The sequence below is a fragment of the Chenopodium album genome, chromosome 16, assembly GCF_948465745.1.
Source record: "Chenopodium album chromosome 16, dcCheAlbu1.1, whole genome shotgun sequence".
NCBI lineage: Eukaryota > Viridiplantae > Streptophyta > Magnoliopsida > Caryophyllales > Amaranthaceae > Chenopodium > Chenopodium album.
Window position 1 is genome coordinate 30,622,761 of NC_137849.1, and position 15,029 is coordinate 30,637,789.

Sequence of the window (15,029 nt, forward strand, 5' to 3'; positions counted from 1 at the left end):
CTCTTAATTTAGTTGGACTTATTTGAACTTATTAAAACTTATTTTAGTTGCAATTTGAACTTGGGTAACCATTATCAGAACTTATTTTTCCTAAACGGAATTTGTCTAAACTTATTTTTTCTGAACTGAACTTATTTAGCTATTTGAACTTATCTCAACTTGATTAAACTTATTAGAATTTTTGTTACACTTGAAATAAGTAAAAATAAGGTGAACAAAACAAACTCTTAAGTCAGCCTACCCCATACATGCAACAAGCATTATAACACAACTACAATAGAAGAAATAACACGTGATGACATTAACCCGCACCACAACACACCACTTGCATTAGTTTTAGACACACAGCCACACATGCATAGTGTAGTTGCCTCATATGAGGCTTGTTGTGCCAAGACATCCGGAAACAACAACATTTAACACACTATTCTGTTGAAAATTCAAACGCGACTTCACACGACACGTAGTGACTAGGTTTAGATATTTGATTGGACCTTGCCCAACCCAACATAAGGTTCGGCACCAAAAACACAACCATCTTTATCCGTTGGCCTTGTTCGTAATCCGTAAGTTACCCGTGGTGCCCCCGTAACAATATTGTACGACGACGATGATGAAAATTGCAAGTCTCTCTCTCCTCTATTTTCCCCTTTTCCGACATTAACACATAAACACAGGCAGAAAATTAAGAGAGAGAGAAGAAAATCAAAAGGATCGTTATTCGTTCATACACCAGTTACTTCTCCCCCAATTTTCCCCAAATTAGGGCACAAAAAACCCCAACGAATGAAAAACCTATCGATTTTTCCATCAATTAATCGTCGACGCATTCCTCTGAAACTTGCAGAATTTCAATCGTCTTCGATCGTATAGATAAAAATTCAAAAAATAGGGTTTTTTTTTTTTTGTTAAAATTAGGAATTTGATTGGGGTTTTTGAATTCAGATGAAGGAGCCATTGAATCGAACCAAAGTTGTGGTAAGGCACTTGCCCCCTTCTCTTTCACAGTCGTCCTTTTTCGAGCAAATCGATGGCCGTTTCTCTTCTCGTTACAATTGGTCCTCTTTTTGCCCTGGAAAGTCTAGGTTCGTCCTCTTTCTCTCTCCTCCACTTTCCATTTTTCTGTAATTTTGTTTTTTTATTTTTATTTTTTTTGGATCCTAATTTTGTTGTTGGGGCATTATTGTTTAAAAATTTTCAATTTTGGGTGTTGGGAGGGTTTAATTTGGCGTTTCATATGCTTCATTTCTGGGTTTGATGACCATGTTGGTTGTATACTTTGTGGTTTCGGTTTCGTTGATTGTATAGTTTGTGGTTTTGGTTTTGTTAATTGTATGCTTTGTGATTTTGGGGTTTGGGGAGGGTTTACTTTCGGTTTTCGGTTTTCGTTGGTTGTGTTCTTTGTGGTGTTGGTTTTCGTTGTTGTGTACTTTGTGGTCTCGGTTTATGTCAATTAGTATCTGTATCGGTACGATGATCATGTTGTTGGAGGCATTGTGTTTTTCTTGGGTATTTGTGACTTCAGGGTTTGGTATAATTCTTTTGATTTTGTTTTAACATTCTGTCTTACATTTTGGTTGAATATATATGTGTTGTTATGCTTTAAAGTATGGGAATTAAATTTTGCAGTCACAAGAATCAGAGGTATGCTCGGGCGTATCTGAATTTCAACAGTCATGATGATGTTTGTGAGTTTGCTGAGTTCTTTAATGGCCATGTTTTTGTCAATGAAAAGGGTAATTTTAATCCTCTATGAAAGCTTAACGAGCTGATTTTTTGTTTCTCTGTTGAGACTGTTAATCTATATCGCTGCTCTATGTTAATCAGGAACTCAATATAAAGCTATAGTGGAATATGCTCCTTCTCAACGTGTTGCAAAGCCTAATGCCAAGAAAGATGGCCGGGAAGGGACAATTTACAAAGGTGTAAAACTATAGACAATGGCCTATTGATTAATTATTTATTGCATTTCTAAAAGTATTTTGTTTGGCAATCAATGCAAGTACTTTAATTTTTTATTTTATCATTTTATGTACTTGAGCAAGCAAATTAATCTATCTATCTCTTATGTTCTTTTGATGAAATTAGATCCAGAGTATGTGGAGTTCCTTGAGCAGATTTCAAAACCTGTTGAGAATCTTCCTAGTGCTGATATACAGCTGGAAAGAAGAGAAGCTGAACGAGCTGGTAAAAGCTGCTTTCATCTCTGCTTTCCTGTGAAAGTTTGGAAGTGTGGCCTAGTATTCATTAGTGACTGTTGGACTTTCTTTTAGGTGTACAAGAAGCACCTATCGTCACACCGCTGATGGAATATGTGCGAAAAAGGAGAGCTGTGAAGAGTGGCAATCAGGTTCTTTCCATTTTCTAGAATACTTCAAATTTGCTCACCTATCTTTTTTGGAAGGACATGCTCAAGTTCTTGATTGTGGTGTCAGCAAATGAATGTTATTTTCTTTGGTTAACATTGTTTTCAAACAGCTGGTTAGTGCATTTTGAACTGGGTTTGCTGGTTTCCAAACTTAGCTCCCCTAGGTAGCGCCACTCTAGTACCACTATACGTGCGGTTTTTGGGTGTTGCAATAGTTTGATGAAGTCTGATCTGGAAGTTATGCAGAGTTACTTGTAGTGTACAATTCCAGTCTTATTTATGTGTGAGATCTTATGTTTTCAGTGGCATGTGAAATTTCATATCGTGTCAATGTCAAAAAGTGATGAGGAAAACGCATTGAAAAAAAAAGACTAGCATTCCATTTAATTTGTTTTTTACTCTATACTATAGCTTAGTTTTCCATTTTGTCTTGATGGTGCTACTCCTCGGCCATGCTTGGTCTTTCCTTTGTTGATAGAATTTTACTTGCCTAAGCTTATTCCCATCTGATGTATTGGCATTACTGGTGACAGCGTCTAGGGTCAGATGGCAAGAGTCGTGGACGGTCTGCGTTGGCTTCTGGGAAGTCTCGATCCAGCAAGCAAAACTCGGTTAGCATCTTTAGTTTTTTGGTTTTAATTTATTTTTGGCTCTGTCAGCAGCATAATTCCATGAAGCTCTGGTCTTTGTAACTATTTAGACTTGTGGCTAAATCTGTTCAGACGTTGCATGTGCTACTTATATGCCAGCTTGTTTGTTGTAACAAGACTTGGGTTTGGCTACGTATGTTGATTTGTAAATATTTTGACCTTTCTGTGACCTTTTTTTTGGTGGTGGGCCGGTTGCTTCGGATTTTTTTTGTTGTTGTTTAGAGAGCCATTTGGCAGGTGATGAGAATCGATCACAGGATCCCGTGGAACCAGGAGGAAAGCTCTAACTAACTGAGCTATCCCTCATTGTCTTTTTCCTTCGGAATATGTAGTAACCAATAAATTTGATTGTAAACATAAATATATGGAATACACTCCACCTTTGTTTTTTATTACTCCGTTTTTTTTTAAATGTATCACTTGGGATTTTGCACTATTTGTATATTACCTTTGACTTTTTTATTTTTTATTTATTAATAGATAATAATCAATTGATATCATGTAATATGTTGTTAGACTAGTTACAAAAGCTCATTTTATAACTTATTTTTTTATTTAATTTTATACTAATTTCTAATTGAAGATATTAATGGTCATAGTTGTGTTTTGGTAAATGTGCAAACCCAAGTGATGCATCTAATAATAACAGAGGGAGTATTTATTATGCTCTATAAATGCCATATGAAACCAAAACTCTTAAAAATTTGCCTGTAGTTGTGACTACCAATGCAATTGTTGCTACCGAGAAAAAAGAAAATCATTTGCAGCATACCAGTTAAGTAAAATTACTAGGAACTGAGACCCTTAATTTATGAACTATGTGCAGAATATCCCTCATTGCTGCACTTTGTGATAGATTTTCATTGATCTCTAGCCAAAGGTAACAAGTTGTGGGAGCAAACTGTAATGAATGAAATCCCTGCCTAACAACTCTTGATTGCTTCCTTAGACCCTGTTGCATGTCTAGCTTTCTCTGTTTTTGTATTTCATTCTTTTAGTTGAATTTGGTAGGCAAGGTAGCTTAGCTTTGTTTAACCAGGGAAGCAGGGACATAAGATGTTAAGGTGATTCATAGTCTCAAAGGTTTGTGCTTTAGAGGACACCCCATTTAATTTCAATCACTAGTCTTTTTTCAAAGGTATCAGGTTGCAGTTGGCTAAGTCTGAGGTTGAATTAAGGTTTAGGTAGCATGAGGCTGTAAATAGAGGTTCTAGGTCTGTAGTAAAGAGCATGGTTTGAGAAAGCCTATTGCACAATGAAATTACTGGGAAATTTTCTATACAAGAGCAGGTTGGTCGGGAAGATTCACTAGGTTATTGCATCTTGATGCAGTAATTTGGTTTAAGTCTTGAACTTGAAGATCTAGGAAGCTCATCCTCTTGCACCCCCATTAGCAATATGAGCTTCTTTTGGTATGTTTTGTGTCCTCCATGAGTTTCATGAATGAATCAGCTGTTTGAGTTTTATAATTCTAGAAATTTCTTTTTATATGTTCCACCCTTGTCCTATATAGAATTGGATGTTCTAGATCCAATTCTAGAAAAGTTTTTATGTGGTAGAGGTCTGTATTGGGTTATTGTAAGCTTCCTTCAGTATAATGGAAGTATAGAATCTAAGGCATGTCAAAGGGAGGGTGCCATTTACAAACTTAAGGTATGGTACACCTTTTAAAGACTGAAACTGTCTTGCGGATTCTCAGATTTCTTCACAAGTTATCTTCTGCCTCTTCTTTGTTTTCTGCTTAGAAAATTCCATTGTCTACTCTTTCCTTGCTCTCGGGTGTTGAGGGCCTATTGGTGCCTGCTTCAGTTGTTTAGTATTTGATTCTCATCGGTTATATATTGTTTGCTACAGCATCCTTTACGTTCATTTCATCTGTCCTTAATCATCATTAGGAAAAAGGCTCCTAAAAATTGCAATGGGAGGTTTTTTTAGTCTACTCTAATTGCTGATTCTTTTTATCTGTCTCAGATGCATTTTTTCTCAGTTTCTCCCTACCTCTTGGACTTAGAAAAAGGTTCTCCATGTGGGGTCTCATTTTTCCGGATAACTGGGTCTAATACTCATCTTGAGATATGAATTTATAAATGTTTGTTTCTTGGCAGAACATATTGCCCAAGTTTCAACCATTTTAAACTTGGTTAGTTCACTTGCTAAAGTAGAATGCTGTCATCTATACTCTCAATGGTTTCATGAACCTACTTATATTCTGTATCATCAGCATGTCTAGCTACATTCTATTTTATACCAAAATTCATCTCCTTGGATGATCTGGGAAAACATTGCTTGCTGGAGCAACAGTTTATGTGATTTTTGCTGTTGTTTGTCTTGTCTTTTTCTTTTTTTTTTTTTTTTTCCCTTGACCGTGACACTATTAGAATGATCTAAAGAAGCTACATATCAACTACGTCTTAATTTTAACACTTTATGAAATGTAAGTATTGGTGGCTAAAATGATTTTATATCTTATTTTTGTAAATTGTAGTATGTCCTAAAAAATAATGGGAAGAGAACAAACGGAAAAGACAAATCAGCATGTGTTCTTGTGTCTCAGAGAAATAACGAAGTGGATGCTTCCAGCAAAAAAGGAGTAGCAGAGAATGAAACAGGTATGTTTAATTATAGTTTTAATATGGTCTATTTTCTCTTTAATTGTCTCCATTTTAGAGGAAGTAAGATAAAGTATATGGACTCTATGGATGGAGTCCCTTGGAATATTGCTGAGTTAATTCAGTGGAAGTTGATGCACTTGTATTGCATACTGATTTACAATTAATTTAGATTGCATGTTGATTTACAATTTATTTTAGATGCTCTAGGTTGTTGGTGATTTGTTGCATTGATCCTATCAGTAATGAGAAATAATGATCCGTTAATGAAGCTTGTTAGAAGAATATATAGTGTTGATATTAATTAATCAAGCATGTCACACTTTTTTTGTGGTTTTAATCAGTTTTGATATAAATTGATAGGAAGTGGTTCTCATGAGACTACAAAGAAAAGGATTCTGCTTTTGAAAGGGAAAGAGCAAGAGATTCATCAGGCAAGTAATCATTTTGATTTTGTCTTTCTTTTTTACTAACACTTATTTGTTCCTCTTTTGATGCACTGTGTAAAACATGACATCTACTCACCTCTTTCCCTGTTTAACTGTGTGTTTTTGGGTTGAATTTCATTTCTATTCTCTTCTGGATCTTTATGTTTTATTTTTTTTGGCTCTCCTCAGTTGTCTGTGCTTGCCCTTTCTTCTATTGTCATAGGTGCTAGGGGAATTTTTGTATCTAAATTGCAGGTGGTTGCAGAGAAAAGTTTTTTATTTTTTTTTAAATTTTTTTTTAATAAAAAGCACCCATTGCTTTAATCTTTGGTTGCTCAGTAGTTCCTGTTTCTTATAGGGCTAAATTGAATTTATTTTGTCCACCATGCTTTTTAAGACAAACTAGGTTGTGTAAGGACTGAGGTTTTAGAATAAAAACACACTGGCTGGTGGCTGTTCATGTTGTGGCTTGAGAGGAACAGTATAATTTTGAAAGGCCACTATTATGTTTAGCTTTTAGATTAGGCTGGTTTTCTAGCGCAGGGCAGATATTTTTTGTGGGAATTTCTCATTTTTTTGTTGATGGATGCATTTTGGTATTTGCATGTTGTTTTTCTTAAGTAGTTTTTGTTATAGAGCGTCCAGTTCTCTCTGTATTGTTGTTTTTTAACGTGTTTGTGTGTGTGTGTGTGTGTGTGTGTGTGTGATTTTCTTGAATGGAGATCTTATGTCATGTTATGTGTGTGAAGATATATTAAAAGACTTGATAATTGGACTATGAGAAAAAGCCTGATACAAAGTCATAAAATAAGATAGAAAACTGGAATAACATGATTATGACTCACCTCAAGAAGACGAGTTAATTTTATTGACTTTTGATTTTAGCGGAGGATTATGCAGGTTTGTGGTTGTTGAAGAGGGTTGACCAGAAAAAAAATAGTAGAAATGATCTTTGGGATTTTGTAGTGCTGGTGCTCTGCATTTTTATAACGCTTAACTTGTTTTTCAGTGATCTGCCCAGCAACATATTCATGTGTCAAGCTTGATTATTCCAGAGATGTTTTGACTATGAATCTTACCTGTTCTGATAGCTTTAGTAAGCATACTGCTGGCTCTATTAACCCTGTCTATGGAAGAAATGATGCCATTTAGTGATATCTTTCATCTGGGGATTGTTTTTTCTGTGAAGGATGAAGTTGACAAATTGATATATTGTCTCAAAAAGATTGTTGTAGCCCTTTATTCTCTTGACTCAGATCTTCCATTTTATTTCAAAGTGGATTTCTGGGCTCACTTGTGTATCTAGACACTTGTTCACTGCTTACATGATGTCCTGTCTTATTTAAATCAAGTACTATTGGAGGCCTGAAACTTTAACTCTATTTTGTCATTTATGATTTAGGGAGATTTTTTCCCTATCCTTATTTTCTTTCAAGTTTGTGTTTGCATCCACTTTTGCTGTACAATACTACCACCATCGTGCTGAAATTTTTCATTTGATGCCATTGGTGTGGATGATAGTTTCCAATGGCTCTTGTAAATCCTGATTAGAAGGTTTTCGCGTATTCTCTTAATGCTTGATGGTTATTGCACTTGTTTGATTTGCATTTCCAACAAAATATCATTAAGAACCAAGTTGATCAATCTAAACTTATGCTTTGCTTGAAGTCATACAACATGTGGATCATTCCCCTTGTAAATCTATTTATCAACATTAAGTGGGTGTTTGGTTTAAGGTCTTCTGGAAAGGATAAGGGAAACAACCTCCTTGATTCCCTTGTATTTTGTTTGTTTAGCCCTCTTAATCATTCCCTTTACCCCTTTGTCTCCCCCCACTTCCTTCTGCCATGTATCCTACCCCTCTTAAGAAATCATGCTTACTCCCAAAGTCCTCTACACCCAACCACATTTGACTAACGTTGATCACCTATCACATCTCACCACTGCCTGACCCCACCTCACCAACCATCAGCACGCTGCCACTGCCCACTGCCCACTGCCCACCAGCACCATCATACACCAGTTTCCTTAAACCACCGCTCATCATCCACCTCAAAACCCACTGCTGCCGATCCTTTCTTAATTTATTCCACTTAATAAAATTTCCATTTCTACCTTTTAGCTGTCCCAAATTACTTCACATATCTCCTTTTGGTTGGGTCCAATAAATGTAATAATTTTTCTTTTCCTTCTGTTTTCTTCCTATTATTTTCTTCTCTTTTCAATGCATTTCAATCCATTTTTATTTTTTATACATCTATACTCAACAAAGCCCCACTACCAGTAATTCAGCTAAAGCTATGTGTTGCAAGGAAATCAGAGGTTTTTTGGGGTATGGAGTATGATGTTAAGAAAATAGGGTTCATAAATTGTTTTTGAAAAGCATGGGTTCTTTATTCCATGAATTGTAGGAGGTAGAAAGATAAGAATTACTATTTAGGGGACTTAGTGACGCAATGTTTTTTTTTTTTTTTTTTTTACTGCTAGATTATTGGATAGTCTTACGTAAGACTTTAATACATCAAAGCAGTCATACTGCTTTTAAAGTTGAAGATTTATACTTCCTCCGTTGTTTTAAGATGCATCACTTTCTATGTATGGAAGTTTCAATATAGGTGCATCAATTTCCTTTTTAGTTCACAAATACTCTATATCTCTCTCATATCACATGGGTCATCCTTTTCCGTTCTCTCTATCTCTCTCATCTCAAAAAATTGCCTTAGAGTCCGTGATTTTAAAAGTGATGCATCTAAAAAAAATGGAGGAAGTAATTATGCTATAGCAATTCCCTTTCTCCTAAAAACAATTTATTTGTGGTTCATGTGTAAATATATACTAGTAAAGATGATTTTGTTAGGGATTATGTTTCAGTCCTTTTTGTTATAGTATGCCTAGTGATATGCCATATCAAGGTCACATAGGTCAGAACTACATGTTTCCTGTATTGCTGTTTTCAGCATTAGAAGTGTGAAGTCAATTGGAGTGTAGATTTTGGGGGAGCTGCTGAGCTTTGAGGATAGCTGTTATATATTCTTGTAATCTTTTTGAATCTAGCTAAATAATTGAGACCTGCATCTTTCTCACAATCGATAAAGAATTGACCAAACTGTATTCTGAATTTTTTTTTATGCTGTTATCATGCATACGAAAATTACGAATTTACGATTGCAATATGCTGATGTGTTAGTAAATTGTGGCAATATTAATCTAAAATCATATCTTTGACAGTCTTTTTGACAATCATATTCGGCAATAGCTTTTGTGAAGCCAAATCTCCTAAAACAGTATTCTTAATTGCTACGACTTTTATGGTACAAGGTCAATATTTATGGAATAGTAGTGATTATATATAATAATATTTGGAAAGCTCCTTACACTTGGCATTTTATCTTCACTGCCAAACATACCTATTTCTTCTATATTTCAGTAGTCTGCATCAGCTCTTTCTTTCATAAATATTGATGTTTATGAACAAAAGCTTATGATGCATTTTGAGTTGACGATAGACATTCACTTTCAATTTTTGTGACACTATTTACTGGCGTTCCCTCAATTTACATTTGTATAGATTTAGTTATTGAGTCAAACCAATGGTTCAGTATTGAAGTAGATAGCAACAATTGTATAATTTGACGTGTTGGTATTAAGTTATAATGTTATATTCTTGTGTTTTTGGAATTTTTTAGGTATTAAATTAAATCTGCTAAGTTTTAATATTACTTTGCCTGACTTTCAAATAATTAGAGAAAAAAAAAATTAAAAATTATACCTTGAAGAAAACAAAGTATTAAGTGAAACTTTCATTGTGCTGGAGTTTAAATGAGTCTCCAGGAAGACTTCTTGAACTCTATTTTGTACTCTATGTCAAGGGCATTCCTTATTCATTATCTGTTTATAATATTTTCTATGCTCACTTTAGATTCTTTAACATCTATATTCCTAAAGCTGCTTTTCTATTATTATTTTTTTATTTTTAGTTGCTATTGTGGGGCCTGCTGCAATTATGTATTCCTTTGATCCATATTAGGCATCTTATAAATCTATGACTCAATGTGTCACTGAGTCACAACTTGTGAAAACACTTGCATTTGAGGATGAATGATATGGTAATTCCTTTGTGATGGACGCGAAGGACTTACTTTTTGGTTGGAGGTTAAAAGGATTCCTAAAATGCCTTTGGGAGATAATTAGGAAGCTCATTAACTTTTTAACTGTTGATTCTTTTCATGAGATAATGAGGGAAATCTGAATATTTGTATTGTTTAATTTATTTAACCATGTAAGGGGAACTAAATGTAAAGTTTTTGTGTGTTAGGCATCTGAAGGTACTACCCTGCCCAAGGTTGTCGTCTCTGATGCTTCATCGCCTTCAGTTGGTTTGAAATTAAATCAAAGGCCTGATGCTAGTGGAAGAATTATTAGAAGCATATTATTAAACAAGGAACTTCGTCCAAGTCAGTCATCCTCATCTGTCCAGACAGAGCACAAACTTCAGGGCTCAAATTTAGAGAGGAGCAAGCGTCCACCACGACCATCCAATATGAAATCAGGAGTGGTAACCTCCACTGGTGAACAGTCTCCTTCGGGTTTGGATTATATGGGAAAGAGGTCTAATGAGGATAAACCTTCAGGAGGTGAACCCCATGGTTCAGCTGTTGGCCGTGAAAAGCAAGATAGACGTACAAGAAGTAGGGAAAGACTTGATCGTGGTGTCTGGACACCTCGCCGTCCTGATTCTTCTCAGATTAGCAATGAGAATCAAAGTAATATTTCAGATTCTTATGAAGGTATTATAAATATATGTTTACTTAATCTAACGTGGTTGTTCTTTTATTTCTGCAATAAACTGATATTAGGGAAGAGGGGCAATTTAAGGAATAGAGTGGAGTAGAGATAAAGTTGTTAGGAGAAATTAATTAGTTACTTAGTTAATTGTTAGGGAAATGTTCTATAAATAGAACTAATTAGAGATAATGATGTTGAATATTGTTGAATGTTATGAGTTGGCTTTAGAAGGCTAATTTGGGAGAGAATCCACCTCTCTAATGTGGAATTATTAAAAAATTGCTGTAATTCACTTGTTATTCATATTTCATTTTCTTCCTATTTTCTGCTATTGATGATGGATGCTTAAGCTATGTTAGTTCATAGCAATGTCATTGCGTGGATTTACCTACATATTGAAATATCAGTGGAGAAGTAATCGTAATGGAAATAGGAAAGTTGTCTCAAAAGACTACAGCAGAAGGGACAGGTTTTGAATTTAATTTATATTGAAGACTGATTTGAGAGAATTATAGAGGAATTAATTGCAAAGCTAGGAAACTTATAGAGCTAAATTTAGCATGGATTTTCTGCTGTAAATGTAATTCTGTGCATAACGCATGTAACCATAATTACGTAGAGGAATTAAATTATCTTGGTTGAGATAAAGAAATTTAATTTGTTAGTGACTTGTAGAGCTTCTCCGAATTAGTAGACTGTCAACTTCTATCCGTGCTCTCTAAATCAAGGATTGAAGTGAAGGCTTATTGAAGACTTTGCAATTTAAATAGTGTCTTGTCTTCTAATATTCCAGCTAAACGCGGAGACTCGAAATATGATGCATCTGGCCGTAATGTTGAAGGCATAGTCACTGCAGGTGGTCGCAACAGCTCATATGCAGAAAATGGTGTGTTTAATTTATATGCTAGTTTTGACATTCAGTTTTTTCTGCTTTTCCTTTAGTACGTAATTACATGTTGAGTCAGGGGTTAAGGGAAAATGTGCCTTTCCCTGTCCTAGGAGCATACCAAGTTATGTATGTCTTGTAATTTAATTCTGAATTATGTACCAGGCTCCCATAGGAATTTTGCTCGTCGTGGTCCAACACACGCTAAGGATGATGGGCCATCCAAACGCGGAGGAGGAGTTGGCCATGCTCATCATGAGGTTTGCTATTGTTATATTAAACTATCTAGCGTCCCCTCCCCTATTTTTTCCATTCTAAAGGGCTTGCTCTCTCTCTACTCATTTCTGTGCTCACCATCCTCAAACCAGTTGCTTTTAGTAGCCTTGAACTGTTACATTGTATTACCTGCTTTTTTTCCCTCTATTTTCATTGTGTTGTTCCAATATACAGAAACAAGTGTGGGTCCAGAAGTCAGCCGCAGGTTCCTAAACATGTCTTCATAGGGTGAGTTTTCTGTTTTTATTCACAGGTTAGCAAAATCTTTACTGTATTGTTTGAGTTATTAAAACCATCTAAACGCTTGGCTTCTGAGTATCATAAATAATTAGAGTTCTGATGGAGCAAAATTTGCTGGAAAGGTGTAGGTATATTGTCTTAAAATTCTGATTTGAATCTGTCTTCATTGTAGTAGCATCCATATTACTTTCAAGTCTATTAGCTTGATTTAACTCCTCTTGATATGCCCTATGTGACCTTCATGGCCTCTCTAATATTACCTGATTGTCCTTTAGAATATGAAAAACGCATGCAAAATAACATCATGAAAATATATACATATATTTTTTTTTTATATGTATGTTTATTTTTTTTATCTAGATTTGACCTCATAACCTAAACAAGAATGTAATTTAGGAATAGGGATAATTTTGCCTGTTGTATGACTTGTATCATACTGATGGGACCTGCTCATTTTTATCAACTCTTGTTGTGTTTTATGTACTGCTGATACTTAACTAATATTATTAAGGGGTATTCGCTCTAATACAACAGCTAGAGGCATTGGGTTTTTTCATATTCTGATTGTGTAAAATCCCTATACTATGGAGGCTTTCATGAATTAGGCTCGTATTATGTAGGAAAACTGCAGTCTTGAGCAGCGTTACTTCAATAGTTCAATGATAATGTGGTGTTTGCACTGATATATTCAATGTACTTTCCAGAGTTTATACTTGCCAACCTATGGTGATGAAGTTCTGCTTGAATAAGGATTGTCATCTTTTGTGAATAGTCAGGGCTGTGGACTGGTGATGGCATTTGGCTGTCAGATCAGTGGATTAATCACTGGAAGAGGTCTAGGGTAAATTTTCGAAGAGGGCTTCGACTGTTTTGGATATTGCACAGGAGGGGTTAGTTGCCGCGCAGTTGGAGATGCAAGCTTTCCTTGCAGATAGAGTTGACCAAATCGAGAATAAAGCTAATATCAATGTCGGTTGTTAGGCAGCACAGTATAGTAGGCCTCTCTTGCAGATTTCTGCTTGTGTGGAGAAACTCCAGATATAGTGTTCGACTGCTATCGTGACACCTGCTCGGATTGTATAGAGCATCGTCTTGACGGGTAAAGATTGACTGGTTAATACTGTATATACTGTGGCATCCCAACATAAAGTTGTGCAGCATATGGTCTACAAGGTCGACATCCTAGCAGAATATCCTTTTGCTGTTTTATTGTTAGTGATTTTGGACTTGTATTAACACCTTTGGGCTGCTTAACTTTTCTGCGGTGCAAAGTTAGTTACCTGATTTGGATATTGGATGTTCGTAACCCAGTAGTGTTATGCTTGTGTTGACGAAGCAGTTATATAAATCAATAGATTATATATTGTGTTTTAAGAAAAGGCGTGTTACAAGCTTTTTATTCGCCTTCCTATCCCGGGTTAGCTTACTAATGACACTTATAGGTAGGGGTGTCAAAAATTCACCCGACCCGAAAGGTTCATCTAAAACCGAACTGTTTTCGAATTGGCTTAACCCGCGAATTTTTTATCCGAATTCGATCTGGAGTCAACCCGAAGTTAACTCATAACCGACTTCACCTGGTAATATATGGTCCAAACCCAACTTGGAATCGGCTCATAGTTAATCCGAAACTATTAAGACCCGATAATTCAAGATCCGAATTCGATCTAATCCGAAACAAAATTTACCCGAAACCATTTTGACCCTAAAAGTATCTCTTTTTACCCGATCTATGTATTACCCGACCTCTATTTACCCGACTTGAAACATCCTTTGACCCAACTTAACCCGACCCAAAACTACTCATGTTTAATTTTTACCCGACCCTTTTAATTAACTTAATCCAAAAAATTTCATGACCATCCTCTCCAACCATTTTAAGTTTGGGGTTCAAGCTTAGTAATAATTAGGAAAAGTGAGACATACACTATCACATTTACTTATATATCCTTTGCATTCGTCTAACTAAGCTGACAAACTATAATTACATCCAAGAGCCCATGATTTCACACATCTAAATATTCTACATTTCTACAACATTGCAAACTAAAAGCTCATGGATGACCAAAAATTTAACGCATGTACATTATTAATTAATTATTCTTGTCAACACCAATGCCAAAATCAATCCAATCATTCGTTAGAGTGAGATATGGACCTTGTGTTAACATATTTTATATAAGTTAAATAAATCTAATACTAATAAAAAAAAAGTTAGAATATATCCTCTGCATTCATCTAATACTAATACTATACTTATCCTGTGCATTCATCAATAGATCTAATACTTATCATCTGCTTGACTGCTTTCATCTAAATGATCAATAAATTATTGTATTGAAAAGCTAGAATTTAAAATTTGATAAACAAAAATAAAATTAATACTGCATTGAAAAACATGGAGTAAAAATTATTATGTAATTTTATTTCTGATGTCCACTACCGCTACCGAAATCAAATTACATTTATTTAGAGTTATAAAAACCATTGCACACAATAACAAAAACTAAAAATCTGGGAATGTAATCTGATTCATCACGCAGCGGCATCAACACTTCAGCAATGTTGAATGGAGTCAACATATTAGGGACAATAAAAATGTACAAATTGTCATTGATTGATATTAGTGCATGGATTAGGGACGGTACAATGATCATTGATTGATATATTTAGACAATTAGTCTATGATTTTGCACTCTAAAGTCAAACAATCCAATATTATCATTATACCATGAAATATACTTCCTAAAATGTATAAAATTTGAAGTTTATGACATTAAATATGTA

The 15,029-nt window shown here is 35.1% G+C and overlaps 1 protein-coding gene across 3 annotated transcripts; it reads left to right on the plus strand.

The window, feature by feature from the left end:
- Positions 1-572: 572 nt before the first annotated feature.
- Positions 573-13,621, plus strand: LOC145586359 (regulator of nonsense transcripts UPF3-like). 3 transcript variants are annotated; one of them, XM_081643172.1, is made up of 13 exons: positions 573-1,085; positions 1,630-1,736; positions 1,828-1,923; positions 2,089-2,187; positions 2,274-2,350; positions 2,902-2,979; positions 5,573-5,627; positions 5,991-6,061; positions 10,371-10,842; positions 11,634-11,726; positions 11,892-11,986; positions 12,177-12,230; positions 12,947-13,621. In XM_081643172.1, the coding sequence occupies exons 1-12, from the start codon at positions 946-948 to the stop codon at positions 12,213-12,215; spliced, it is 1,422 nt and encodes a 473-aa protein (XP_081499298.1). In that variant the 5' UTR covers positions 573-945; the 3' UTR covers positions 12,216-12,230; positions 12,947-13,621. The 3 variants fall into 3 exon arrangements, with proteins under 3 accessions (XP_081499298.1, XP_081499296.1, XP_081499297.1); XM_081643170.1 differs by having other exon boundaries at positions 574-1,085; positions 5,504-5,627; XM_081643171.1 differs by having other exon boundaries at positions 574-1,085; positions 5,504-5,627; positions 13,015-13,621.
- Positions 13,622-15,029: the final 1,408 nt, after the last annotated feature.